The sequence below is a fragment of the Bubalus kerabau genome, chromosome 4 (assembly GCF_029407905.1).
Source record: "Bubalus kerabau isolate K-KA32 ecotype Philippines breed swamp buffalo chromosome 4, PCC_UOA_SB_1v2, whole genome shotgun sequence".
NCBI classification, from domain to species: Eukaryota; Metazoa; Chordata; class Mammalia; order Artiodactyla; family Bovidae; genus Bubalus; species Bubalus kerabau.
The window spans coordinates 25,511,339-25,539,270 of NC_073627.1; the positions used below are offsets into that span (position 1 = coordinate 25,511,339).

Sequence of the window (27,932 nt, forward strand, 5' to 3'; positions counted from 1 at the left end):
GCAGGGGGCAGGAGGGGGAGTATGCCAGCTTCCACAGGGGTCAGCGGGACCACCTGCTGCCTGCACTCTCCCCTCTCCCGGCCAGGGCCAGCCATCTTCACTGGCCTTGGAACCCCCTCCCTGCTCCCACCCCCACCCAGCACTTCCCTCCCCACTGGGAAATCTTGCTCCTTTGAGCACAGGAGGAGAAAGAACGAGCTTGAAGATTTGCAGCTGGCTTCTTGGCACCTGCCTGAGGGTCCCCTGGGTCCTCAGACCTAGGAGATGCTTCTATTTCCATTCCTGCCTTGGAATGAAAACATGGCGGGTACAGTGGGGCCCGGGGTGGGGCAGGCACTGCAGACTGCTCAGGGGGCCTGCACACTTCTCGCCTCCAGCTCTGTACTTAGAAGCTCAGCACGGATCCCCTTTTAGCAGCAAACAGTGAATCTTGTGTTAAAAGAGACCAAGGCAGAGGCCCCTTCCAGGGCCAGCTGGGTTCACCCACAAGAGGCCCAGGCCCTCTGGGTGGAAGCCCCTATCTTGCCCCTTTGAACCAAGGAGGCTGGACAGGGGTCGGTGTCAAGTAGAGCCTTGCTTGGCATGAAGGGAAATTCCTGTGCCCCAGATCAACCTCTCTGAGGGGCCCTGACTCATTTTGGGATGAAGGCTCCAATGCCCTGCGGGTTTCTGTGTCGGCAGGGCGTGTAGAGAGCTCTGGGGACAAGGGGAGACTTTTGTTTTCGTTTTTGGAGCTTGACTTTTTTACTGCCTGAGAGTACAGCTTCAGCTAAAGGAACAAGATTGCCCAAGATGGGAAGATGCTGGGCACGGCCACAGCAGAAGGACCGTTAAGTTAGACTTTAGGAAGAACTTCCTATGAAGACACTGTGGAACATTTCCTAGAGGAACCAAGGGAACCAGTGCCCTGAATGTTTTCCACAGTGAATCCCTCGATCCCTCAGAGGCTGGGAGTTCGGGCTGGCATCGAGGTAGTGCAGGCCAGAGGCAGATAGAAGAGAGGAATGACCCACTGCCAGGGCGGGGACTGAAGGCTCCAGAGAGGAGGGATGAGCGTGGGTTCAGGCATCAGAAGACATATGGCCCCACACCAGACAAGGTGAGGGACTGGAGTGAGAAGATCACAGGTGTGAAAGCCATCTCTCATCTTGGTCCCTCTCCCACTGTCCGAGCATCATGCTCTTCTTCTTCTGGCCTTTGCAGACCAGGGAGGGAACGAGAGGAGAGGAAAGCAGCCATGGTGAACAGGCTGCTTCCCCTGTGCCTGGGGTAGGAGGCCTGCAGGGCTTCTTGGCCGGAGTGGGGGAGATGGGATTGTGGAGCCAAACTCCCTGGGGCAGAGGAGCTGGGGGCGGTCAGCAGAGGGGCACAGGGATGCAGGAGCCTGTGTTATTATTCTGTCCGGGGCCCCCTGCTCCAGAGGGATGCCCAGTCCAGGCTTTCAGCCCACAATGAGTAGATGGATGGGGCCAACTGAATGATCATCAGGTCCTTCCCCCTTCCTGGGGCCCATGACCTTGTGAGCGTTGCAGGAGCTGAACTCTCTTACCCTCACCCCCGACAGCAAAAGCAATCTGTGGATGGGAGGTGGGGGAGGAGGAGATGGTGTGGAGATAGGTCACCCAGAAGCATGGGTGAGGGGCAGGGAAGGGGAGAGTGCCCCCTGGTGCTGGCCTTTATAGTGTGCCCAGCACACGCAGAGAGCTCACCTGGGGGATCAGAGAGCCCCCTGCCTCCCCTGGCATTCCACTCCCTCCGGGCATAGCAGGTGGTTAAGCCTGAGGACAGAGTGGGGCCTGAGCAGGACTTGGCACAGGGGGTCTCTGAGCTCAGGGAGTTGGGTGTCTCTGATCTCAGGCACGGCCTTAGTCCCCTACAGTCGGCACACATGGGTCTCTTCCCCATGCTGGTCCTCCAGGCTCACCCTGTCACACATAGCCCCAGATACACCCTCTTCCAAAGACCCAACTGCACACACACACACACCCTTCCTCACTTACGAGGCTCCCAGTGACACCCATCTGCAGTCATGCTTCTCCCAACACGTATGCACACAGAGTCTCACAGGACCACAGTGCCACACAATATGTCCCAGGTGCCACGGGGACATGGACACGCACTGCCATGCATTCACACATGACCCATGCGGACCCCAGGAACGGTGTCCACTAACACATGCGCATGCTCTGGGCTTTGCAGTTGACCCCACTGCCCAGTGGTGTGCTGGTGCATGTTCAACAAGCAGCCCTCCAGCTTGAGCTGCCACTGGGATGGCGCTGAGCACTGGGGAGAGACCCACACAATCACCTCCTGCGAGCTGGTGCAGCCAGCTCCAGCCCACCACTCCACAATCCTTTGTAGAAATCACATGATAAATCTTAGCTACAGATGGGCAGCCCCCAAGAGAGCTGCACCTGGGCAGCAGTGACTCATTAGGGCAGCTTCTTTCCCCGTGGGGGGGGCCTCCCCTTCCCTAGCTTCTCCCACACACAACCCTCCTGCTCCTGTCCAGACCTCACTTCCTGTCCCAAGTGTGGAGGGTGATGGTCCCCCCACCCACCAAATGTAATTCAGGCAGGCTTCCTGGAGGAAGAGGGTAAGGAGATGCTGCATGTTCTCAGGGAAGCGTGAAATCTCTGTGCCCAGTTGCTTCTCATCTGCATCTGTCCCCTTGCTTCTGGCCCACCCCTCGTTGCCTGATTCTTCTCCCTGGTCATCAGGACCAGGAGTTGATCAATATTAAAAGCTGAGAAGGGAAAAAGTTTGCACCCTGTGGGGCAGTGGCTGGAGGTGCCCAGAGCCTGTCCTGACAGCGAGGAAGGACTTCTCGTTCTACTCAAGCTCTGGAAATGTTGCATCACTTCTCAGAGCTTTTGCTCCCCAATTAGGAAAAAAAAAGGAAGGGACTGAACCGGATGGTTTTAATTTCCCTCTTGGCTCTGACGTTTTGGCATTCTATATTGCTGAGATTTCTCTAAAATCTACTCCCTTATTGCTAATCCGGATCTTTTCCCAGCTCATGAGGGAAGTGATCAGATGTGGTTTGAGGTTGGATGAGGGGAAGCAGTGAGTACCACAGCCCAAGGAGGTGCAGGCTGGGTCTGGGCATCCATAGGTTTGGATCTGGGGCCTGGCAGGCCATATTCATTTGTAGGAACCTTCCAGCAGCCTCTGTTCACTTTGCTATGGCTCCTGAACTATTCCTGCCACACACACACATATTAGAGGAAAAGGGGAGGGAGACCGAAGAGAGAGGGAGGGAAGAAGGAAGGGAAGGGAAAAAGGAAGGAAGGAAAGAAGAAAGAAGAGAGAAGGAAGGAAAAGGAAAGAAAAACAAAATGAAACAAAAAGGAAAGAAAAAAAAGGGTTCACCTTGGATCCAGGAAGCAGCCAGCCTGACCAGTCAAGTTGCTGGGGGGACGTGGAGAAGATGGGGGAGGGCGGTGTTCCTGGTTGTTATGAACCCTTGCCCTGTGAATCTGTGAGGTGGGGGCAGTTCTGTGCCTTCCTGGGCTTGGACTGAGTTGTGCCAAGGCAGAGTAGAGTGCCCCCACTCTGCCCCATCAGTGTCCCAGACAGGGGCTGGGGTCCAGCAGGCAGCCCACTCCCCCACCCAGGGCCTCCTGCCACTGCACTGCTGCTCCTTCTGAAAACAATTGAAACCACAAAATTGGCTTGTGGTTGGGTGATTATCAGTCACTGCTATTCAGCTTGGCTTCCTAGGATGACTAAGGGGGTTGTAAGCCCCTTCTATGAGCCCCCAGATTTTCAGAGGCAAACTTGGAAAAGTGGTTTCTTTTGGAGGTTTTTGCTGGAAGCTGAGCTCCCAGGTGGCATGGCTATAGTCACTGTATCCAGCGTGACCGTGGGCCTGAGGTCTCGGGTGATCACCGGGTGGAGGGAGCTGTTATCCCTGGGCTGCCTCAAGCAGCAGCTTAGAGAAGACAGGGGCTGAGGGTGAGGCCACTAGGTCCCCAGCAAGTCTCCCTTCAACCAGCCTGGGATTCCAGTTCCTATTCTCAAGGGAGCCAGGAGCCAAGATGCTGCTGCGGGTATGACTGGCCACAGTGGGTCCCATGGGCAGGGCCTGGGTGCTGGGGCTGGGACCAGAGTCCTCAGCTGGCGTTCTCCCACCTCCCTCCCAGGTGGCTGTGTGACCTGCAGATAGTCCCCTCCACTCTCTGCGCCAAGTTCTGCTGGTGGTCTTTCAGGCAGGGTGCTGCAGATGGGAGAAGCCGGGCTGAAATGGGAATGCCTAGCCCCTGGTCAGTGCCATCTGGAGTTTGATGGTCTGGAGTTTGACAGGGCCTAACTCTCCATCCTTCTCAGAGTCAGGAAGAGACAATCCAGGTCATCCTGTGTGTGGGCTGGAGGTGTGTGGGTAACAGAGTTGCTGTCTTTCTTTTGGATGTTGACATTCTTGGCCCCTTTGCTGACCTGCTCCTTCCTGCACCAAAGGAGGAGGTTGCATTCCCTCCTCTCAATGTTGTGTTTTGTAAAGTGGTGTAAAAGCATCCTTTCGAAAGTTTTGCTATTTTTATTGATCTGTAACATCTCAGAGGAAGAAGTGTGCTTGCCATGCAAATCCGTGTCAAGACTAATCTCCAGTCTCCTTCCCCCTTGCCACCCCTCCCCCCTTGCCACCCACCCCCAGCCTCACCACAAAGAATGTGGGAAATGCCGGCTGAGCCTGAGTATCCTCCAGAAACCCATTTGGGCTTCGAAAAAAAAAAGAACTCGATCTGGAAAGCAGGTTTAAGTGACCCTATCACTAAGCCTCGATTTCCCCTTCGTGACATGAAAGACTTGCATTCTTTCCGCGCTGACCGCTTGTGCATCTGTGATGCCCGTGAAAAAGAAAAGGCAACACTTTCCTTGACCCCTGCTGCCAAAGCGCCCACGGTCGCCGCCGCAGTTCTGCTCCCAGTGCCCCGCCCCCCGCCCCAGTTCGGCCCTTCGATCTCTTTCTGACTGTCCACTATCTCAGTTTCTCTCTCCGGCTTTCATTCTCTGTCTCTCCATCTCTCTTCCTGTTTCACTCCCTCGTTCTCCCCGCCCCACCCCCGGGCTGCGGGTGGACGCACGTGAGTCCTAGATTGCCGACTCAGACTTTTCTAACTGCCCCCTCCCCGGGATTCAATTTCTCCAAACTCATCCTGCCCTCATCCGGGTTCATGAGCTTCGTGTCTCTTTGAGCCTCTGACTAGGTGGAAAGGTTGAAGATCTGCAGGACCTAGCTGTCACCTGTCGGGACCAGCTAAGGACTGGGGATCCCTAGTGGGACCAAGAAGGATCCGTTTTTCTGCAAAGGGAGGGGCCTACCTCCTCACTGAATCCCTGAATACCTCATCCTTTGGGGAAGCTCAAGGAGGGCAGGCTTCTCACTTAAGGAGAGGGAGGGAATATGGTTAATACCCAGGATGCAAGGAGTGGGGTCCATATGGACCAGACTTGTGATTCTGGGAGGTCTGGAAAGTACATGGTGGACAAGGAACATGTGAATAACATACATGTGGGAAAACCCTGTGTCACTCACAGACATACCAGTGGCATGACATCTCCCCTCCTTCACCCCACCCTCACCCTTGGGGATTAAGGAGCCCACCCCCAATACCAGCTGTACAAGTGCATTAAGTGTGCAGACACACACATACCATGCTCTTGCACTCACACACACATCCGACTAGCTAGAGGAGCAGGACAGAGGACCTGGGCTGAATGAGCGGAGGGGAGGGGAGGGACAGGAAGGCAGGGTAGCCCCACCCCCGCCTCATGCCCCATGCCCACCGTCCGCCTCCTGCCTCCCGGTAACTGGCGAGGTCTCTGCCCCCTTGACTTTTCCCAGCTTCGAGGAAATACCTCCCTTTAGGGGAAAGCGAGATCGTGAGGGGAAGCAGGGGAAGCACTGACTCGGGCAGAGGCATGAGCCTGATTTTCCAGTCTGGGGCGGGGCGGAGCGAGGTGGCACAGGGGACGCCCGGGTGATGGGGCCTGACTCAGAGCCAGAACCACAGAACTCGTCCGCTATATTGTCGTCGGGGAACAAGAAGCCACCAGGTTTATAAGAAACTGCGATTCATCTCTGCCCCCTTCCACCCCTCTGCAAGGGATCACAGTTAGACTCGAGGAAGAACTTACAGTGTAGGGGAGGAAAGGACTGTCTCGGTTGATCTTTTTGGAAGGCTTCCCTGGGTTTGTTAAGGAAGGGTGGGGCGTTTCAGGGGGTCTAGATCTGGAGAAGAGTCTGGGGCCCACGATTTCCCTACATGAGCTGTCAGAGGAAGCCCCCTCCTCCCTCCTAGCCAAGAATAGGAGCTCTTAAGCCCCACTTGCTGTCCCAGAGCTACTGAAGCTACAACAGCGGCTTAAAGGGGTTCCCAGAATCCCAGGCCATCCAGGAGGCATGGAGAGGGGTGGAGCAACTCTAAGCTCCAGCCAGCTCTGTGCCCCCCTCATGGCCACTGGCCTTGCTTCTCGCATCTCCAGGTAAGAAGCAAGATGAAAAGTGAGCACAGATTCTATTAGCAGAAGGGCAGAGCTGAGGTGCGATGAACCTCGGAGTGGGCAGAGCGTGGGATGCAGCACTGCCTGGCAGGCAGTGGCGCCCTCCTCCCATCTCTAAGAGCTGCCCAGGTCTCCTCCTCACTCAGACAGAATCACCAAACGGCTTGGATGTGTGGCAGTGGGCCTGGTTTTCAGGGGCTGGGAGTTCAGAAAAGTGAGGAAGGTCCCTGCTCCCGCCTCTAGAAACCTGCGCCTGGAAATCAGAACTTCTGGCTTCTTCCATCTGGACCTGATTTCCTCTACTGCTGCCATGCCCAGCCTGGCCTGGGCTGTGTGGCTGAGCCCGTCCCTGGCCCTTTAGTTCCTCAGTCCTGCTCTCAGTCCTTGCCCCATAAGTGGGATGGGCTTTGCTGAGTGATGGAGCTCAGTTCTGCAGGTCATCAGACAGGACACTAGAAATGATTTCCCAAAGACAGAGAAACACACATGGGGGGTGACCTGGGGCGGCCCTAAGGTCTTGCCTTTCTCCAGAGGGAGGGAAGGACTCTGAGCCAGAGTTGTTTGAGTAGGATCCCTGTGAGCAGAGAAGGATAGGGGATATAAATAGCTGAGAGCCTAGGGAAATCAAATCACCCTCTGAGCATCAGTTTCCTCATCTGTAAAATGAAGAACGATAATATCCTCTTTACAGGTAAGGTCATGGGAAGGGCACTGTGCAAGCATAAGGGTTCAGTGTGGGGTCACCAGCTTGACAAGGTACTTAACCTCTCTATGCCTCTGTTTTCCTGTCTGCAAAATGGGTACAGTGATCCCTGCCCCACTGACCTGCGGTGTTGTGGAGCTTAATGAAATCAAGAGTGTGAATTGCCTGAGCGTGTTCTCTTTTTTCACTCTCTGTGCCCCCAAGCAGCAGTGGGATCATCAGGAAGAACTCGGGTTTTTCCAATTTCCAACTTGCTGGGCATAAACGGACAAGACAAAGCACAAACTGGACTCAAAAGCACAAAAGCAGTATGTCCACAAGAGCGGGAGCCCGAGGACCCTGGTACACAGTTCATTCCTGGGGCTCTGAGCCTTGGGTGATGATTCCGGGTCAGCGTGCACGTGTGTGTGTATGTGTGTGTGTATGTATGTGTGTGTGTGTGAAATGCAAAGACCATGGGCCCAGTATCTCAATCCCCAGCCACTGGTCCGGTTGCTGAGAACTTGCCTAGCCATAGCCATCACTCCCCAACCCAGAGAACATGTCAGGTTCTGGTGCCAGTGGTTGGAAAGAAATGGAGGCAGGCATGAGGTGGGCAGGCTAAAAGCAGTCACACCAACTTCACGACCCCTGTGTTTGGAGATGAGGGTCCAGGGGCTTCCAGCTGCCCATGGCTCTGGTAGAAAGATGTTAGCAGGATGCCTTTTGACACTTCCTGGGTAACTGAGGAGGGTGGGCAGCAGCCAACAGGCTCCCGGGGGAATCTCAGACTGCTGTGTCAGAGCAGATCTGCGTCTGGTATCGTAAGTGGGGTTAAACTCAAGGTCAGACCTAGCCAATCCATTTCCGTGCCAACATGGCCTTGGGTGCCCTCCATTGCAGTGGCTGGGACCCAGGTGTCCACTCAGCTGGAGATGTTTCTGCTCCTGCCTGCTCTGTTCCTCTCCCCGGACTTCCGCTGGCTGGCTGCTGGATTTCTGCCTGTGCCTGGGATTTAGGAGAATGGAGCACAGCACAGAGGGCCAAGGCCTCAGCTCTCCTCCCAAGTTGTGGGTGCTAATCTTTCCAAGATCTCCCAAGTTGGGGGATCTCAGAAAGAGAAATGAGACTGAGCTACAGTATAAAGGCCTTGGGCAGACAACTTCTCAGCCTTAAGTGGATGAGGTAGGAGGTGACTCTAAACTGCTTAAACAGAGGGAGTGCTCCAAGGTGTCTCAGGGCTTTGTATTATACAGTCCAGACTTGGTCACTCAGCCTTTGCCCGTGAAATGATGGAAGATGAACCTGTCCCGGGTTCCTGGGTCTCCTACCTCACTCCTCCCTGCTCCCTCATTATGCCATTCCCAGGCCACTGTTAGGTTTCATGGAGTTGAGAAGGAGGAAAGGAGAGAAAAGAAAGCCATGAGAACAGGCTAGAGGGCCAAAGTAGACCCCAAGCAGGATGCAGAGTTGGCAAGAACGAAGAGCACAGTGGTAAATGAATTTGTTCAGATGGGCAAGAAATGAGGGATAAGTCAGCAAGCTGCTTTTGCAGAGGGGGACAGAGCAGAGGGTAAGGACAGGCAAAGGGTAAGGAGGACTTCCAAAGTGGGCAGTGGTCTTAGTGTTTCTGGAATAGGATGTGTATATATATATTGTGTGTGGGGTAGGGCCAAACAGAGGAAGAGCTATATCTTCCTGCCTTTGAGGAGGAAGACCACGTGCAGCAGGAAGGCCAGAAGGCAGACTGCAGGTAGGACTTCAGAGTGTCCCCGTGAGACAGGGATGAGGGAGACAGAGGGCCAGTGCTGGGCCTGCAGCCTCCTTGTCCCCACTCCCAGCACTCCCACCCCTGCAAACAGTCCTCAGCGCCCCCCCCCACCCCATTTTGACCTGCAGCCCTGGGGAAGATGCATGGCGTTCTCACTACGGACCCAAGGCCGGCTGCGGCTTCTTCCCTCTGACCTATTTTTTAATCATCTGATGGGATCCCCCGCCCAACAAACCAAAGCCTTGGCCCCCTGGGCCCGTCAGCTCCACCGCGTGTCAAAACTGCCCCTGTCACTTTGCGTTGGTTTCTCAGTCCAGCCAGCCCCTCCCCCAGGGCCTGAGAGCCAGGGCTAATTACCCAGCTGCTGAGCCCCCACCCCCTCCCTGTTCCTGCACCCTCAGTCCCAACAGAGGGGCCCCAGGACCGCTGGGAGGAGAATCCTCACCCTCCCGCTGTGCAGCAGGAAGTCCTTCCTGCTCTCTCACCCCCATTCTCCTCTCTGTCCTGCCGGAGCGGAGGGACAGACACAGAGGATGTAGGTATTGGAAGGGACCTTGGGAGACCCCTCAGGGGACAGACAAGGGCAACCAGTCTCTTGCCCTGGGTTTAGGGAAGTCTTCTGCCTCCCCCTGGCTCGAGAGGATGGGCTCTACTGACTGTTTCATTTTACAGAGCAGAAAAGTGAGGCACGATAGGGAAAGCACCTAGCCCGAGGTCATCGGGAGTTAGTGGGGGAGCTGTGGTCAGAACCCAGAGCTCCCTTCTGCCTTTCCATTTCTTTCTGAGTCTTCCTCACCTAACATCTGTCTCAGTCTCTGTGCATCTCTACCCTCGTCCCACACCAGAAGGGTCCCTGCCAAGTCTCTCTCTCCCTTGTCCACTGGCCGGGAAGAGCTCCAGCCTGGTTTTTCGGCAGGCTCCAGCCTGGCTTCAGGCAACGTTCAAGAATGGGGTTTGTCCCCTCACCTCCTCCCACTACTACCACCTGTGCCCCCCTTTTCCCTTCCTCTCTGGTCCATCCCAGGTCCAGCCCCTAAGTCTGCCTCATCTAGTCCCCACCCCCACAGTGTTAACCAGATGGACAAGCCAAAGGGCCTCGGGCCAGAGACAGGCCCAGAGCAGACTCGCAGATGGGGGCCCAGTCCCAGACAGACAGACTGACATGCAGCAGGCACACTGAGACCTAGAGAGACCTCAAGGCACTGACAGAGACATGGAGATACAGAGGTGTTTGCAAATTCAGCCCCGGAGTAAGCAGATGGACGGACACCACGAGAGTGACAAGGAAACTATTCTCAGGACAAGCACCCCAAGATTTTACAGTTCCCAGAGCTAGGGGTGGTGTGAAGAAAACATGGCCAGCCAGGCAGGAACACAGGGGACCCCAAGAGACCCAGAATCAGATAGATATAGCAGAGAAGAAACTCAGAGGCCCTGAGAGACCAATAGAGTCACAGGGCAAACAGGGATACATACGGCTCACAGGAAGCCAGGCGAGGGCCTTGGAGAGCGAGGGGCCAGGCAGGGGCTGTTTGGCTGTCCTGTGGCCAGAGGCCCTGGGGAGTGGCCTTCCAGAGGCCTGACCTGGCAGAGCCTGACAGTGCCAAGGGACTGTACAGTCTCCAAAGGCACAAGATGGGGAACAGAGAGGAGCCTGGCTGTGGAGGGGTTAACCCCTGGCCCGCATCCCACTACTTGGCTCTTTCTTGTCTGCACCACCACCCCCAACACCAGCTCCCTTTAACCAAAGCCCTGGGTATCCACCCCCCCACCCCAACTCCTGGTAACCGGACTCTGCTTCCTGCCTGAGATTAAGGGCCTGTCTGCTGAGATTCCCCAGGAAGGGGAGGGACACACTCTCTCCCCAGGGCCTCCCTGAAGCTCAGGACTGCCCACTCATAGCCTGGTATGCCCCAAGATGTTGCTCAAGCACCCAACATCTTGAGGTCCCTTCAAGAGGGGGCAGGAACCCTAGCCTGGGAATGCAGTGGAGGTGGGGTGCTCTGTGGGAGTGTGTGTGGGGGGGTGTGGGTCTAGTGTGAAGAGCTGGGGCCCCAGGTGACAGCAGTTAGAGACAGAGGAGCTGATCCAAGATAGGATGCCCCCAGGGGAGGCCTGAAATACAGGAGAACCCAGTGTGGCCTGGAGCTAGAGGGTAAGGCTTCCCAGCCTTGCACGGTGTAGGGGGTGGGGAAGGGGAACCAGCCTGGAAGTGAGAACCCAGAGCCCTTGACCTTGATCAGTGTTGAGCCCACACTGATCACCTGGTGCTGGGTGCTGGGGACTCGGAACTCCCGCAGCTGTCACGGGGAAGGGCTTCTACAGGTGCTTGTCACTCCCCTTCTGCCCTCCCTGGCTGTTAATCTGATGGTTCCGGCCATGCTATCTGAAGGACTGGCAGTCTGGGCCCAGAGCAGGAGGAGGTTCAGAACAGGTGGGGGTGAGCAGAGCAGATGCCCAAGGAGCTCAGGGAGGCTGCATGTGGAACACGAGAAGGGGGTGAGGCTGCAGGGATGTGTCTAGTGTTGCTGTGTGTTTGTGTGCGTGTATGTGCTTGCTCACACATGGGTGCTGTTCACCGTATGTGCACGGGCTGGAATGCTTCAAGCCTGCATCTGAAGAGCAAATGCACTGAGGGGCTCTAGAACTCCGATCCCAAGGTCACCTCGCTAGGCGTTCTTTGGAGGCACAGGCTGAGCCTAATTTATCTCTGACCCTGAGTCCCTGGGGTCTGGCCTGTCCTGGTTTCCAGGGAATGGTGTATGGGTGTCTGGAGGGGAAGACTGTCCTTCCTGGGATGGGATCTTACAGAGAGGTTCTCTTTGGGCCCATGGCCCTAGTGGAGATTGAGGTCTGGATTTGAAAGGCCTTTTGTGGGGAAGCAGTGGATGCCAGGGGAGGGAAGGGAACTGCGGGCAGTTTGGAGGAGGAGGGGAGGAGGCACTTTAGCACAGCTGGGGCCTCTGCTCTGCTCTGGCCTCAGGGCAGAACCCCATGGCCTTCACGCTGCCTCACACCTCACTTGAGACCTGGTCATCCTGACAGAAAGTCTTTTAGCTCCATTTACTGATGAGGAAGCTAGGGAGGTGAAGATCCTTGAACAGACCACACAGCCAGTTGGAATCGGCGTTCTAAGTCAGTTAACACCATTTCCGTTGCCACAAGTCTGTCTCCCTGGCCTGTCTTTTTTTCAGATCTCCCTCTCCTGGCCTGAGACTTTCTCATGGAGTCATGCTCTGGGTTTCGGACTTTGTGGTCCCTGTCCTGCTCCATCTCTGCCTCTTTCAGAAACCCAGCCCAGCCCCCTCTCACTGTGCTCTCCCCTGTTCCTGTCCTGCCTCTTCTTCAGCATGCTGCCCTCCCTGCTTCACTCATCTACTCTCTCACAGCCTCTCAGGTTATGCCCAGTAGGGTGGAGGCAGAAATCCTAGTGTCCTAATATGCTAGGTCTCTACCAACAGCCACCCCCTGTGACTGCCCTGTGGGCCGTTCAGCACCCTACCCTGGCACCATGCAGCATGAGCTCATTCAAGAGCCTTCCAGGTCCTGGGAGTGCTAAGTATCCACACCTTGTAAGGAGAGGACACAGGTGATGGTCAGATTCTGAGGTTAGGAATTGCCTGGTCCTGGCACTTCGATAAGAAAATGTGCTCAATGCCTGTAGCGGCCATCCTCGACTATCACACAGTCTTCCAGGTGCCAAGGGGCACACAACAAGCAGGGTCAGGGCACAGGTTTTCTCAGGTTGGGATGTGATTTGGAGGTAGAATGACAAAATGGGAGTGGGCCTGAGAGTGGGATGCATGGACTCTGGGGGGTGCCCAGCATCACCTGGACAGATACTGGAGAACCAGCCACAGACCCGGGAATCAGAATCTGCAGAGGTAGGTCTGAGGAATTCACATTGTAAAGCTTCCAGGCACCACCTGTGATGCATAGTCATGGCAGGTGCTGTGTGGCATCAGAGGAGCCAAGCTCCTTTTTGAGTCTTGATAGGAAATGGCTTGAAAAGAAGCCTTGTATACAGGCAGAACAGGGTGAAGAAAACCACTGTCCAGGTTGGTGAGATATGGGGCAATTTACTTTTCTGTTTTCCAAACCTTTTCTGATGTGATCATATGACTGTTCATTTATTACAATTGTTCTCCCTCAAAATGGGAAGGCAACACTCTTGTGGGAAGAGCACTGGATCAGGAATCAAGAGATGGGGGTTCTAGCCCTGGCTCTGCCACAAGTCGGGTGTGAGAGTTTGGTAAGTTGTTCATTTTCCCACATTTCCCATCCAGCCTGTCTTGTGACGTTTGATGTTTGTTGGAGACAGTGTCTCTCCCATCCTGGAGACATACCCTGTCCTTTGCTCCTGCCCCACCCAGACCAGCCTTCTGGATGATCAGTGGGTAGATCCATGAGAGAGGGGCTGGGATGAGCAGCAATGGAAGTGAGTAGATCCCAGGGGGCCCTGTATCCTGCTCCACCTCCCCCACCTCTCCAGTCCTGGGGCCTGGGAAGAAGATGAGGTGGCGAGGGGAGGAGGAGGTGTCACTGCCAGGGTTCTTCTTCTCACCCAAGCTGGCAGAGAGGCGGGACTGGCAGTGGTGACACCAGGGCTACTCAGCCCCCACTTTTCACAGGCAATTTCTTTTTTGGGTGGATGGAATTGGAGGGAGAGAGTGAGGAGCCTGGGGTTGATGAACCGGGCTGTAAGACCCTCTAACAGTTCATCAGGTTACACAAAGACTGCCTCCTGCCACCCTCTTCCTCCAGGGACATGTCACCAGGTCCACCTGATTCTGAGATTCATAATCCCTCCTGCCCTCAAAGCTGGGCAGGGGCTTAGGTTCTTCTGTTCAGGGATAGGGGGATGGATCACTTCACCCGAGGATGAGCATGGAGAGGAGGAGGGGGAGAGACAGGGAGGAACAGGGCCCCACTTGGCCCTCCACAGCCAAGCACTTAGCGAGAATGTCTCCCAGAAGAGGTGTCAGCATTCCACAGCCTCATGTCTCCTGGGGAAACCAGTCATTCAAGGAAGACTTACTAAAATCTTTCATGTTTCCCCAAAAGTAGCCAAGGGTCTCAAGATCACCCTGTCTTTCAAGCAATGCAGCCCACATGGAACAGCAGGCAGAAACTTCCCCCTTCCGTAAGGATGGAGAAGGTGGGTAATGGGCCAGGAGGAGGCCGGTCCCGGGTTCTGGTGCTGTGGGTGTTGGCCTCCGTGCTCAGAGGATGTGCTCAGGCTCTTTCCTCCCCCCTTCCCTGGGTCATGCCCGCCTCCTGGGGTCCCCAGCTTTGCCTTCACCTGCCAACCTGCCTCTTGGTTCAGCTCTAGTTGGGAGCAGAGAGTCCCCATGGGCCCCTGAGGCTGAAGCCCTGTTGAGTTGGGACAGGGATGCAGAGATGGGGCCAGCTCCCACGGGAGAACTGGGGAGGGCTCAGGTGGAAGGGGAGAGAGAAGAGGTTAACCTTTAACATGATGAAAATGTTAGGGTATTTTTCAAAACACTCTTACAAATGTAAATCTTTATATGTTGACATGTGAAAAATTCCATTACACCTTCTTGAGTGAAAAAAACATTACAAAGCGTGTATATATGTATGTATGGTGTGTGTGTGTGCGTGTGCATAAGACAAACCAAGAGGGGGTGTGCGAGGAATGATGTCTGGGGTGTTCAGCAAAATTGTAATCCTATTTGCCTCTGGGGGATGGAATTTGGAGTGATATATACAGTCCTATTTTTACTTCTTTGTACTGCTTAAATTTTCTATATGAGTGTGTTTTATCTTTATTCACAGGAAAACTCCCAATGAAGATATTTTCAATCAGGGGAAAAACAATCATCATAAAAGGAATATGACTACATTAGTCAACAGAAAAGGAAAACAGAGAAAGACAAGCCCCCAGAGTCCTACCACCAAGGCAGCCCTTCAGAACATGTGGTGGGTTTCCTTCCTGTCAGCCGGCTCTGGGTCTGTTCAAAGCTGCTTTTCCATCCAGGTATAATAATAGACTGTAAAGTGCCACCCAGGTGTCCCCTCTCATGTAAGGCTCACAGGCCCTCTGAAAAATGCATCAGTTTGTTTTCTCTAGCCTAGGGGACTTGAGGCTGACTTTCAGGCAAAGGCAGTGACTTGCCCAGATCACATTTACCTGAGTGGTGGTCAGAGCCAGTCCTGGGACTCTGAGCACTGGCAGTCCAGTGCTGCTTCCAGTGTCCATGGCTGACACACCCACACGCAAACCCTCAGCTGCTGCTGTACAGTTCGCTTGATGGAACTCTTCTTGCTGCCCACCAGATCCCATGTCTGCTCTAGGGCTGAAGGAACAGATGCATGGGACATAGCCCCCTTGGGCCTCTGGCAAAGAGGAAGAGCGCAACACTTCACACAAAGCCACTCAGCACGGAGCCTGGGCACATAGCGAGCATCAGTGAACATCTGTCACATGGCCATGGGCGAAGCAGCTCGGAGCCTGCGAGTAAGCCCATCTGGGTCATCACCGAAGGCTTCCCGTAGGAGGGAGCCTTTGAGTTGAAGCTTCAAGGACGGGTGGAATTTCCACGAGGGTCCAGAGGAGAGAAACAGTCTGGCGTTTCACGTGGAGGGGTTGAGTCTCCCATAAAGCATAAAGTCTTTGAGCGTGAACTACAAGTCGCACCGGAGACTCGCTGCTCTGCATGGTGGGGGCCCTACAGTCCTCATCAACCGTGTAGAATTTGCCGAGTTATTAGCCAGGAGGGGCGGGGTGAGGCGGGGCGGGGCCGAAGTGGCGGGGTGGTGGGGGGGGTGACCGAGAGAGCTTCATAAAGCCACAGCAAAGGCGCCGCGACGCTAGTGACAGCGGCCCGCTGGAGAGGGAGCCCGGGAGCTGCCGCGCGCCCGCCAAACGCGGGCGCAGGACCCAGGCGTCCGAGCCCGGGCTCCGGTGGGGCCCCGCCCCTCCCCCAGCCCCAGGGCCCCCGCCCCGCCCCCGCCCACTTCTGCCCAGCCGACCCCCGCGCCCGCCCCCGCGCGGAGAGGGGCCGGTCCTCGACGGCCCGCGGGAAGGTGCCAGCCCGCCCCGGATGGGCATCGTGGAGCTAGGCTGCGGAGACATGCTAACGGGCACCGAGCCGATGCCGGCGAGCGACGAGGGCCGGGCGCCAGGCGCCGACCCGCAGAACCGCTACTACTACCCGGAGCCGGGCGCACAGGACGCGACCGACCGTCGCGGGGGTGCCAGCGTGGGGGCGCCCTACGCTGGGGGCGCCCTGGTGCCCGCCCCGCCAGGCCGCTACCTCGGAGCCTACTCCTACCCGCCCCGGCCCCAGGCCGCCGGCTTCCCCGGGGCGAGCGAGCCCTTCCCGCCGACGCCGGGCGCCGAGGGCTACCAGCCCGGAGACGCCTACTCAGCTCCGGACCCGCGCGCCACACTCTACCCGGGGCCGCGCGAGGACTATATACTGCCGCCGGGGCTGGAGGTGTCCGGGAAGCTGAGAGTTGCGCTCAACAACCACCTGTTGTGGTCCAAGTTTAATCAGCACCAGACGGAGATGATCATCACCAAGCAGGGACGGTGAGTGAGGCGAGCCCTGGAGCGCCGAGCGATGGGAGCCCCTTCGTCCTGCCTGCCCTGACCTAGACGCGCTTCTTTTTTTTCTGTCGAGACTTTGCTAGTGTCTCCGTGTCCCTCACAGCTTTGGCTCAGGCCTTGAGGGGAAGGAGGGAGTTGAGGTGGGGACAGTCTGGGGGTTGTTTACTCTCAAGACATTGCACCGACAGGCGCAAACCAAAACCTATGAGTGATGAAGGAGAGAGCCACAGGGAGCCATGGTCCTGGTTTAGGGCGAGGGTGCCTATGGTTTCCCCAGGCACTAGTGTGCCTCTCTCTGCCTGAGTGGGGGACACCCAGGGCGCAGGGGGAGTGTGAGCTGTGGGTCTGACAGAGCAGGGCACCTCTTCGCCCCTACGTGCTGGAAAACCGAGGCGATGGCAGAGTCTTGCAGTGGAGGGGGCAATAAACCAGCCCTCATCTCAGGGGCTCTCTGTGCCCACCTCTCCCAGCGCCCTTGCTGCTGTTGTATACAGGTCAGCTCTGGGGGAGGGAGACGTGTAAAACTGGGATTTGGTGACATGGAGACGTAGTCGCCAAGTTTCCTTTCCGGTAGTACTTTGAGATCATGTGTCTGGTGTGTGCGTGTGGTGGGGGGAGGGAGATGGTACAGTGGGAGAGGACACAGATTCCTTCCCCACACGGTCCCTGCCTGAGGGCACAGATGTCAATGGGCCTGAGCAGGTGAAGCTACCTCAAGGGTCCCAGCTGGCAGCCGGTCCCACTCTCTGGACCCTTCAAGGCCTGTCCCCGAAAGCCTGCCCTACCCTGATCCAGACATTCAGTCCACCCTGGGGAACCCCTGGTTCCGTGGCTCAGACTCCCCTGAGCCCAGTGCGTGCAGGGTAGGGTTTTGGGGCCAAGGGTGCTGCTTCCGGAGAGAGTCTCCTACGTGGAGAAAGAAAGAGAAACTTGCAGCTTGTGTGTTATTTGTGTAGCAAACTCCACTCTGAGTGGGCCCTGACTGTGTCTGGTGGGTGAGAGTGTGCAGCCACCCTTCCCAAGGGGGGTTTGTGTGGGTAGAGAACTACTGAGGGCCTCTGTGTGGAGTGACTGTGTCATCAGTGGACCCGAGAGGTGTTGAAGAGCAGATAGGAAGTGTGGGGCTCGGGAAGGGAGAGGGGAGAGGCCATGCTGGGCCAGAGGGTTGACATTCATTCAAGCAGCACCCTTGGCCCCAAACCCTACCCTGTATGCACTGGGCTCAGGGAAGCCTGAGCCATAGAACTAGATCCCTCAGGGTAGACTGAATATCTGGGCATTGCTGGAACATTTTTCTGTCCTGATGAATGATTTCTGTGGGATGGCTTGGGATTGAGGGACCTGTCCACCAATCACAATTGACTTCAAGTTGCTGAACTGTTCTTTCTCGGGGATGAACCCAGGAAATACGGCATTTTCTTTTATGGCCTGGCCTTCATCTTCTAGGCCATCTGATAATTCCTCTCTGCTCCCCCAACCCTAGCCCCCTTCTGGGTGCACCTAGGCACAGCCCAGGCTTCTAGGCTGTCATGTCTAAATTGGAGGGAACCCAGAAGATCCTGTTCTGTCTTCTTCCTGGACATACAGGGAAATGGACCTAGAGACAGTAAGACACTTTTCTGAGGTCACATAGCACATCCATCGCTGGCAGAACTGGCACCAGCTCCCAGATGGTATGTGCCTGTGTTTCTTTCTCTGCTCCCCCAAGACCAGGAGTAAAAACAGCCACCAACACTGTCCGAAGGCCTCGATGCATTCATCGCGCTTTCACTTCCATTATTTCACTGCACTAGGTAGGCCAAGCAGCCTCCCTGTCTGCAGCTGAGGGCACTGAGGCGCGGGGGGCTGATGACTTTCGCTTGGTCACACGGCAGACCCAAACTCAAGCCTCCACTCCGTTGAGTGGTCAGGAAGCTTCCCTCCCCGGGGCCTGCTGGGGTCTCCCCACAGACTTGTGGCCAGGCCCCTGCCCCTCCAGTCTTGAGGGCTGGGGTGGACAGAGCTTCAGCAGAACTTCAGGGATCTGGGGGTGCAGGACTGGCTGCGGGTCTTAGGGTACAGTGCAGTCCATACTGCTGTACTGATTGTCTCCTTTACATCTACAACCTCCTCTTTCCTTTACATTCCTGCTGAATAATCCTCCTTGACAGGTGTGTTGTCTCTCTTTCATTTTTTTTATTTAATTTTTTATCTTTTGGCTGTCCTGCACTCACGTGCAGCATGTGGGATCTTAGTTCCCTAACTAGGGATTGAACCTGAGCCCCCTGCCTAGGCAGCTTGGAGTCTTAACTACTGAATCACCAGGGAAGTCCCTTGTTGTCTCTCTTTTATTTAAACCCACACACTTAATTTCCTTTATTATGAAAAATTCCAATATATACAAAACTGAAGAGAAACATGTAACAGATCTCCATCTACCCATTACCTAGCTGTCGATACTAGTCCAATCCTGTTTCTGCTTTTCCTTTCTCTGTTAACGTCCATACCTCTGGTCTGAAACTATATTAGTGATAGCGTAATTAGTAAGTAAATCCTAGACACTGTATTACTTCATCCTTAAGTAGTTATCTGTGCACTTCTAAAAATGGGTTTTTAAAAAGAAACGCAATACCATTAGCAAACCTGAAAAGAAATTCTTAAATATCATCAAATTTCCCTGATTGTTTTGTATGCTTGCGCGCGCTCCAGTTTTGCAATCCTCACGCTTTCAATCCGTCCTGACGGACTGCTTCGGACACTTTGTGGGTTGGAGGTGTTGGAGGGGGACAGTGGCCTCTCACCATTTCCCTTGAGGCCTCCTCTTGGATCGGGCCTCAGGGGCCCCAGGGTGGGGTGGAGGAGACAGAGGACACGCTGCCCCCAGTTCGGCACCCGGGTCTGTGAACTTAGGCTCCAGTGATCTGGGAAGTCGGCGGCCATTTCCTTCTGCTACTGGCTTCTGAAAAGTAAGACGGGCTCAGAAAACAGCTCCCTTTCTGTCCTCCTGCCCTGGCAGACTGGCTTGACCCTCCATGGTTTCCAGTGATCCGTCAGTCACCACCACATCACCCACGACTTTCTTCCTTTTTGAAAAATCCTTCCAGCAGGCCCACCCACAGCCCTGTAGCCTTTCGCCTTGGGGCTGACTCACTCCCTCCCTCCCAGATTCTTCCTCTCCTACCCACCCTAGACCCACCCCGCAGTGTGGACCGGACACACAGTCATGCTGTCCTCCACGGCAGGAATGGGATGGGGAGAGGGCCGGGGGGTGGTTCTGGGGTCCAGAGACTGATCCAGGCGGCTCAGATGGGACCGGGAGGGGAAACGGACAATAGGAAGATGGACTGGCCAACTGCAGGGTTTGGAGTTCAAATTTGTGAGTTTGTGGTCTGATAAGCGCACTCATGTTGCCCGGCCTCGTGTTTTTTCTGGGAGGCAGCCTGTCTGATAGTCAATGGTAGACATTCTCAGCAGAGGAAGAGCTAGGCGGCTGTCTCTGTGTGTGGGTGTGTGGGTGTGCAGTAATTGCCGGCAATCCCCACTTTTCTGGGTGTGATTAGTTGATTATTATAATTAAGATAACTCTGTTGTTAAGCAGCTCTATTTGTATTTGTGTATGTATGTGCGAGGTTAGGGCTTGGTAAAACAATTTCAGTCCCGCATTATCCTTGATCGCAGGCCTCAGCCCTTTGGTGTTCTCTTCTCTACATTCCAACTCCAAGAACTTTTTAGATCTTTAAAAAATATTTTTAGCTTTAAGCCTGCTTTAATTTGGGCCGATGGGCTTCATTTCTCGTGGGATAGGTGAAAATGGTTTTGCTTTTTCTCTTCCCCTGTTTGCTGGTGGCTGTCCGATTTCTGTTCAATGGATCCGAGGTTAGTGGGAGGAGGCCCTCCCTTGATGCTTAGGTGCGTTTTGGATTTGGATCCGTAAAGACATTGCCGGAACATGCTCCTCAGACTTCCCTGGCAGTCCAGTAGTTAAGACTCCAAACTTCCACTGCAGGGATCATGGGGGTTTGATCCCTGGTTGGGGAAAATCCCCACTCCCCTTGGAGCATGGCCGAAGAAAAAAAAAAAACCCTCCTCAAAAGTGGTTTCAATTTACACCCCCACAGATAGTGGAGGAAAGGACCAATTATCCTGCAGGCTCAATAGCAATTAGGTATTATCAATTTTGAAACATTTTGGGAACATGCCTGATAAAAGTGTTAGTCATTCAGTCATGTCCAACTCTTTGCAACCCCATGAACTGTAGCCCACCAGGCTCCTCTGTTTATGGGATTTTCCAGGCAAGAATACTGGAGTGGGTTGCCGTTTCCTTCTCCAGGGGATCTTCTCGAGCAGGGAATTGAACCCAGCTCTCTTGCATTGCAGGCAGAATCTTTACCGTTTGAGTCACCAGGGAAGCCCAGACTGATAAAAACCATCTCCTTTACATTTGTGCCTAATAACTGCAAATTGGAGCATTGTCGGAAGTGTCCAGGATGGGGAAGGGGTACAATGACTCGGCGAATCATTTCAAGGTGGATGGTCCTTAAGGAGTGGTGAGCTGTCTTTTCTAGGGGCTCAGATTGGCACCAGACTCCCTTTTCCTTCCCAGCAAAGCATCATGTAAATCAAGGGCTATTTTGGAATCCCAGCTGGTGGTGAGTCTAGGTTTTTAGGGTGAAGTTGAGACCGCCCTTCTCCTCTCCCTCTCCCCTACCCTGCCCCAGTCTTCTTGTGTCTCCTGCTTTTCCCTCTACTAGTAAGAAGCAGGAGGGGACGGTGGAGACTAAGCATGTGCCCGCCATCGGGAGACTCCAGCTCTGTGCTTCCACCAAGAAGCCATCACCAAACTTCTCTGAGCCTCATTTTCTTCAGATATAAAATTGGAAAAAAAAACATGTTGTACCTCAAAGGACTTTTTCAGTGAACTGGCTGCTGCATAAGTAGAGGCACAATGAATAAGTTCCCTTCTCTCTCTTTATTACTACATGTCTGGATAGAAACTGGGTACAATATAGGAGGCATGAATGACCTGACCACTGTTGCAAAATGAGTTAGTGGTAGCAATGGGTTGAAAATATTCTCTCACTCTCGATTGCTCAAAGCCTCATCCCTAACTTTGATTTCTCCAGTTGACTGGCACGCTAAGCTCCTGGGACCCAAGGCCTCAAACCAGAACTCTGGACTCTTGCTTGGGGTTCTTCAGCCAGGCCAGAGGGTTTTGATCACTCTGGGCCTGGGAGAAGGTGGGATGAGGGTGGGAAAGGGGTTGAGACGGTGAGCTGAGTTGCACATCTTTCATACTTCTTAACGGCTCTGAGAGGAAAAATGGACAGGAAATGTTATCTCCATTTATAGGTGAAGAAAGGTTTGGTTTAGGAATTAACTTATCCAAGGCCATAGGGCCAGTAAATCTCTTTTTTCTCAGCCCAGGAGAGTCTGGGGAAGGCAGGAATGTGACAGTACTCGCCCGGGAGATCTTTCCAAGGTTATTAGGGATGTTGCTCTAGGACCCTCTGGGGACTCTATGTGTGTGTGTGTGTGTGTGCATGAACGTGCATGCTCAGTTGTGTCCAGTTCGTTGTGATCCCACGGACTGTAGACTGGGATCCACCTGAAAGTGTTCTTTGGCCCCTGGAACTCTCAGTCCCCCAGGTTTCCTGACTCATGGACCAGTGCCTTTCTTCCCACCCTGCAGGGCTTCTTGTAGGAGGAGGAGAGAAGTGTGTGTAGGAATGAAAAGCAATTCTGATGAGGGTTTGACTCTGCCATCTTAGAAAGTCTGCTCTTCCTGCTTGAGTTAGAAGAGACAGGCTAAGCCGGAGAGGCGGTGGTGATGGTAGAGGTGCTGGTTGTAGTGACGGTGGTGATGGGAGTTGTGATCATTGAGGTGTTCCTTATAGTGATGCTGGCGATGGTGGAGGTGTTGGTTGTAGTAATGGTGATGTTGATAGTGGAGATATTGGTTGTAATGATGGTGGTGGTGGGGGTGCTGGTGGTACTGATGTGGTGTGGGGTTGGGGGAGTGATAGTGGAGGTAATGACCGTAGTGCTGGTAGTAATGGTGATGTGATGCTGGAGGTGCTGGCTGTAGCGATGTTGGTGATGGGGTGGTGATGGTGGAGGTGATGGAGGTGGTTGTGGTATGGCAGTGCTTAGTCCTCTGAATCTGTTACTCAGCACAATAGCACAGCATCCCAAATCCAACTTCCTCCACTTTTCCTGGGAACCGGGACTTTGATCACGAGAACTGTGCTCAATAGAGTCCCTCATCCAGGTGGATAGAAAGCTCGGGCTAGGACTTCAGCTACTTGTCTGAAGACCCAGGCCTGGAGCAGGTGGCACTGCAGACGTCAGGCCCAGGAGGACGGGGCAGGGAAAGCCTGTGGATGACCGCTCTGGGGCTAGGTGTGTGTTAGCACCGTGAGAGCCGCAGCGAGAGGATGGATGACAGTCTAAGGCCAGACCAGGGTTCGGGGAACTCAGAGATGAAGACCTACTAGGAACAGCCTGTGTTGGGGCTGGCTTGTGGCTTTGCTCCCCTCCAGGGAGCAAACTAAGGCTAGAGACGGGTGTGCAGCTAATGTTAGCAACTGACACTCAAAAAGAAAAAAAACTTTAAAAGCCCTGCTTCCTAGTGTTTGCTGATTTCCATGGTAAATACCCTTATAATGGCTGCTTGCAAGCTGCCCACATGTTATCACTGAACTTGGAGTTGGGAAGAGACATGAGGCGGCAAATATTATCTAGTATATCTCCATTATACCGATAAACAATCTCAAGAGCAGAGATAATAGTAGAGTGTAGTAAAAAATATTGAGAAGTGATTTTTTTTGAGTATTTATTACCTTGACTTGTAATATATTTCATGGCAGTTTATATGATTTAATTTTTATTGATATTTATTTTTGGTTGTGCTGGGTCTTCATTGCTGCACGGGCTTTCTCTAGTTGCCACAAGCGGGGACTGCTTCTCTAATTTCGGTAAGCAGCTTCTCATTGCAATGACTTCCCTTGTTGTGGAGCACAGGCTCTAGAGCTCGAAGGACTTAATAGTTGTGGCTCATGGGCTTTAATTGCCCTACGGCATGTGGAATCTTCCCCGACCAGGGATCGAACCATGTCCCCTGCATTGGCAGGTGGATTCCTAACCACTGGACCACCAGGGAAGTCCTGATTTAATTTTTAATTGTTGCTGTCTAACAACTGGCTGGCAGACTTCCTGGACTTCCCCAGCTGGCTCTGGTGAGGATGGGAACCGGCTCCAGCACACCACTGATGGACCTCCTTTGCACAGGGAACGGCTGTCTGGGGGACTGGGGGCTGATGATATTGGTGGGTCTCTCTGTTCTCCCCAGGCGGATGTTCCCATTCCTGTCATTTACTGTGGCTGGCCTGGAGCCCAACAGCCATTACCGGATGTATGTGGACGTGGTCTTGGTGGACCAGCACCACTGGCGGTATCAGAGCGGCAAGTGGGTGCAATGTGGAAAGGCCGAGGGCAGCATGCCAGGTACGTGCCTCCTTGGGAACTGGGGGCATGATTTTTCTCTAAGACTGTGCGCCCCCTGGTGGAGCCAAGAGGAACCCCCAACCCCCTGCCTCTGACTCCTAGGGTTTAGTTCTCTAGTTCCACCCCACCCCATCCACTCCACCCAACCCCATCCCTTCCCCTCCCACTTCTCACTTTCATTCTGTCATCTCTTCTATTTTGCTCTATCCTGTCTTCAGCTCGGTCCTCTGCCCACACCTCCCCCATCCTGCCCCGGCTGTCCTCCCCCTCCTTCCTTCTTGCCGTGCCTCTAGGAACAGGCAAAGGAAGCCCCACATGACCAGGGACCTGGTCCCAGGGGCTGCATGCCAAAAAGATTAACTGTCCACAGGGAACCGCCAGTACGTCCATCCAGATTCCCCCAACACCGGAGCCCACTGGATGCGCCAGGAGGTGTCATTCGGGAAACTAAAGCTCACGAACAACAAGGGGGCTTCCAACAATGCGACCCAGGTGGGCCGCCTCCCCTCGGGAAAGCCCCCCACCTTTCCCTGTCCCTGAGGCCACAGTGGGTCCTGCAGGCTGATTCTGTTCTATGAGAGTGACTTCTCTCCCTCTCTGACTCTGGTTCTTTTCCACCCACTTTGAGAGGAAGCTGAATCTCAAGGAGACAGGGGTCACATTCAGGCCAACGTGGGCCAACCCAGTCTGGGGGTTTCTTCACCAAATCCCGGCTGCGCTCGCTAGTATTGGGTACAGAGTCGGTACTGGTGGTCTTAGGGAGCAGGTGTAGGGTTTCTTTGAGTTGAGCAAGCCTATTAAAGGTGCCCTTATTCCCTGAGAAGCCCTGTTTGTGCTAATACTTTGGTCACAGTGGACATCTGGAGATAGGAAAGGGGGCAAGAGAATAGCACTGGTGCCCTGAGGAGGTTCAGGACGGAGGTTGGAGGCTTGGGAGAAGTTACATGTTGGCAGGGCAGAAGAATGGTCACGATGACTTCAGGGCCCTTTGTGGCTTGGCCATAGGGTGGACCATAGGTGGGGTGGGGGAGGGGAGGGTTCCTTTGCACTCCCTCCTCCCATGCTCACAGCCGTCTCACCCACCTCAGATGATCGTGCTTCAGTCCCTCCATAAATACCAGCCCCGGCTGCACATTGTCGAAGTCAACGATGGAGAGCCGGAGGCGGCCTGCAACACACACGTCTTCACTTTCCAAGAAACCCAGTTCATCGCCGTGACCGCCTACCAGAATGCCGAGGTGAGGGCGCCTGGGTGAGGGTAGGCTGAGCCTGAGCGGGTTGGGTGGGAAGAAGGGAAGAACAGGGCCCCTTGACTTCTTGGGAGTGAATTTGGAAGTTCCTCAGCCTCAGACTCGGCACTCAGATGACTCTGTTTCCCTTCTCTCTAGATTACTCAGCTGAAAATTGATAATAACCCTTTTGCCAAAGGATTCCGGGAGAACTTTGAGTCGTAAGTGTCCCTGGGTTCAACTCGTGTTGGCAGAGGCCTTCCTTGTCTGTCTGGGACTGGGACTCCAGACAAGTGCTCAGTCCCCTCTCTGCCTCTGCGGTGGGGAAGTGTGCGGTGGGTGCAAAAGGGCAGCAGGCAGGTCAGGAAGGAGGTATGGGGAGGGTCATGCAGCAGGCAGGCTCCTAACTGACCAGTTCTACTCATGACCCCCTGTCTTTTGCCCCCTGTTTTTTTTTTTTAAAGCATGTATGCATCCGTTGACACCAGCGTCCCCTCCCCGCCTGGACCCAACTGTCAACTGCTTGGGGGAGACCACTATTCTCCTCTCCTCCCCAACCAGTATCCCGTCTCCAGCCGTTTCTACCCCGACCTTCCTGGCCAGGCCAAGGATGTGGTTCCCCAGACTTACTGGCTGGGAGCCCCCCGGGACCACAGCTACGAGGCCGAGTTTCGAGCTGTCAGCATGAAGCCTGCATTCCTGCCCTCCGCGCCCGGGCCCACCATGTCCTACTACCGAAGCCAGGAAGTCCTGGCACCTGGAGCGGGCTGGCCTGTGGCCCCCCAGTACCCTCCCAAGGTGGGCCCAGCCAACTGGTTCCGCTCCATGCGAACTCTGCCCATGGAACCTGGCCCTGGAGCCTCAGAGGGGCGGGGGCCAGAGGAGCAGGGCTCCCCCTCCCTGTGGACTGATATCACCCCACTCCGGCCAGAGTCCAGCAACTCGGGACTGGGCGAAGGAGACTCTAAGAGGAGGCGTGTGTCCCCCTATCCTTCCAGTGGTGACAGCTCGTCCCCTGCGGGGGCCCCTTCTCCTTTCGATAAGGACACTGAAGCCCAGTTTTACAACTATTTTCCCAACTGAGCAGATGACGTGAAAAGAACAGGAAGAACGTCGTTAGGTTGGTGACACCAACCACACCACAAACTCAGGACTGAGCCGTCCCCAGCCTTTTCTGTCCCCAGCCTTTTGTAGTTGGTTGAGGAAGAGGGGGGCCAAGAAGGATTCTGAGGTTCACCTGCTGTCTCCCGGCCCACAGGGAAACCTGCGAGGACTGTCCTCTGCCCCAACTACAGTCATATACCTGGTGCTGCTTCTGGCTGTGGGTTCCCAGCTGGAGAACATAAAATGGACCACGGAAGGTCTGGGACACAAAAGAGCTTCCTCTCTTCTGCGGGTTGGGGTTGGGGGTGGGGGTATCAGGGTCGAGTGGGATGGCCCGGCTGGAGACTCAGGTCTCTCACTCTGTAGACTAACTGTCAGCATTTCCATTTGTGTGTGTGTTAATCCCTGATATGGAAATAAAGACATGTGGATTTTGTAAGTCAGCCAGCCAGGGTCAGGGAGAGGACCCGAGTGACTCTGAACAACTGGCCTGGGCCCCACCCTCAGTGGAGTCCCGGGGAAGGGGCTGGCAAGGGGATGGGGATGGTGCATGACTCAAGAAGCAAAGTCTTGAGATTTCCCAAGTGGCTTGGTGGTGAAGAATCTGCCTGACAGTGCAGAAGACGGGTTTAATCCTTGATCCAGGAAGATCCCGTATGCCAGGGAGCAGCTAAGCCCATGCACCACAACTACTGAGCCTGTGTTCTGGACCCCGGGAGCTGAAAATACTGAGCCCATGTGCCGCAACTACTGAAGCCAGCGAGCCCTAGAGCCTGTGCTCTGAAACAAAAGACGCCTCCTCAACGAGAAACCCACATACCACAGCTAGAGAGTAGCCCCGCAAGTAAAGAAAAGCTCCGCACAGCATTGAAGAGCCAGCACAGCCAAAAATAAATAAATAAAATAATTTTTTTTTTATTTTAAAAAGGAAGCACTGACTTGCCAAGGGGACAGGGGATGGTGTGTAAGGATGCGTTTTTTCTTTTTTGGGGAACAGGGGAGGCTATTTATTGTACAGAGAGTGGTGTCCAGATATAGTACTTTTGTCCTCATCACTTTCTGGAAATAAACACAAAACTGTCAAGCGTGTCCTGCTTTGGTACCTGGGTGGGGCACACAGGTGGGGACTCTACTGGGAACTGAAGCTGTATCCAAACTGTTCTCTGTGCTCTAGAACAGAACTTGAAATTCGGAAGACCCTCCTAGAAACTAGAGGTGATTTCATTCAGGGGATAAACTGAATTAGAGCAATTCTACATGTCCTGCCTTGGTGCTCAGGTTGATGGCTAATGCCACCTCTTAAGGTACCTTGGGATACCCTGACTGTAGAGCAGGGTTCGAGGGCAAGACCAGAGGATGGGGGGGCTCTGCAGAAAAAGATGACACTTGATTTTTCTGTGCATTTCTGGCAGCTTGGGATCTCCATCTTCATCTTGGGGTTGTTCAAAGATTGAGGAGTAAACGTAAATAGGACCACATGAAATTGCTGTTTTCATAGGTCAAGAACAGCCAAATATTGGCAGTTTCATTTTATTTACATATACCTAGTATATGTAATGAGTTTAGAACAGTGCCAGAAAAATAGTA

The 27,932-nt window shown here is 54.3% G+C and overlaps 1 protein-coding gene across 1 annotated transcript; it reads left to right on the top strand.

The window, feature by feature from the left end:
- Window positions 1–15,948: 15,948 nt before the first annotated feature.
- Window positions 15,949–27,374, top strand: TBX21 (T-box transcription factor 21). The gene is made up of 6 exons (XM_055579987.1): window positions 15,949–16,512; window positions 23,858–24,012; window positions 24,383–24,504; window positions 25,101–25,250; window positions 25,401–25,462; window positions 25,706–27,374. The coding sequence occupies exons 1-6, from the start codon at window positions 16,022–16,024 to the stop codon at window positions 26,322–26,324; spliced, it is 1,599 nt and encodes a 532-aa protein (XP_055435962.1). The 5' UTR covers window positions 15,949–16,021; the 3' UTR covers window positions 26,325–27,374.
- Window positions 27,375–27,932: the final 558 nt, after the last annotated feature.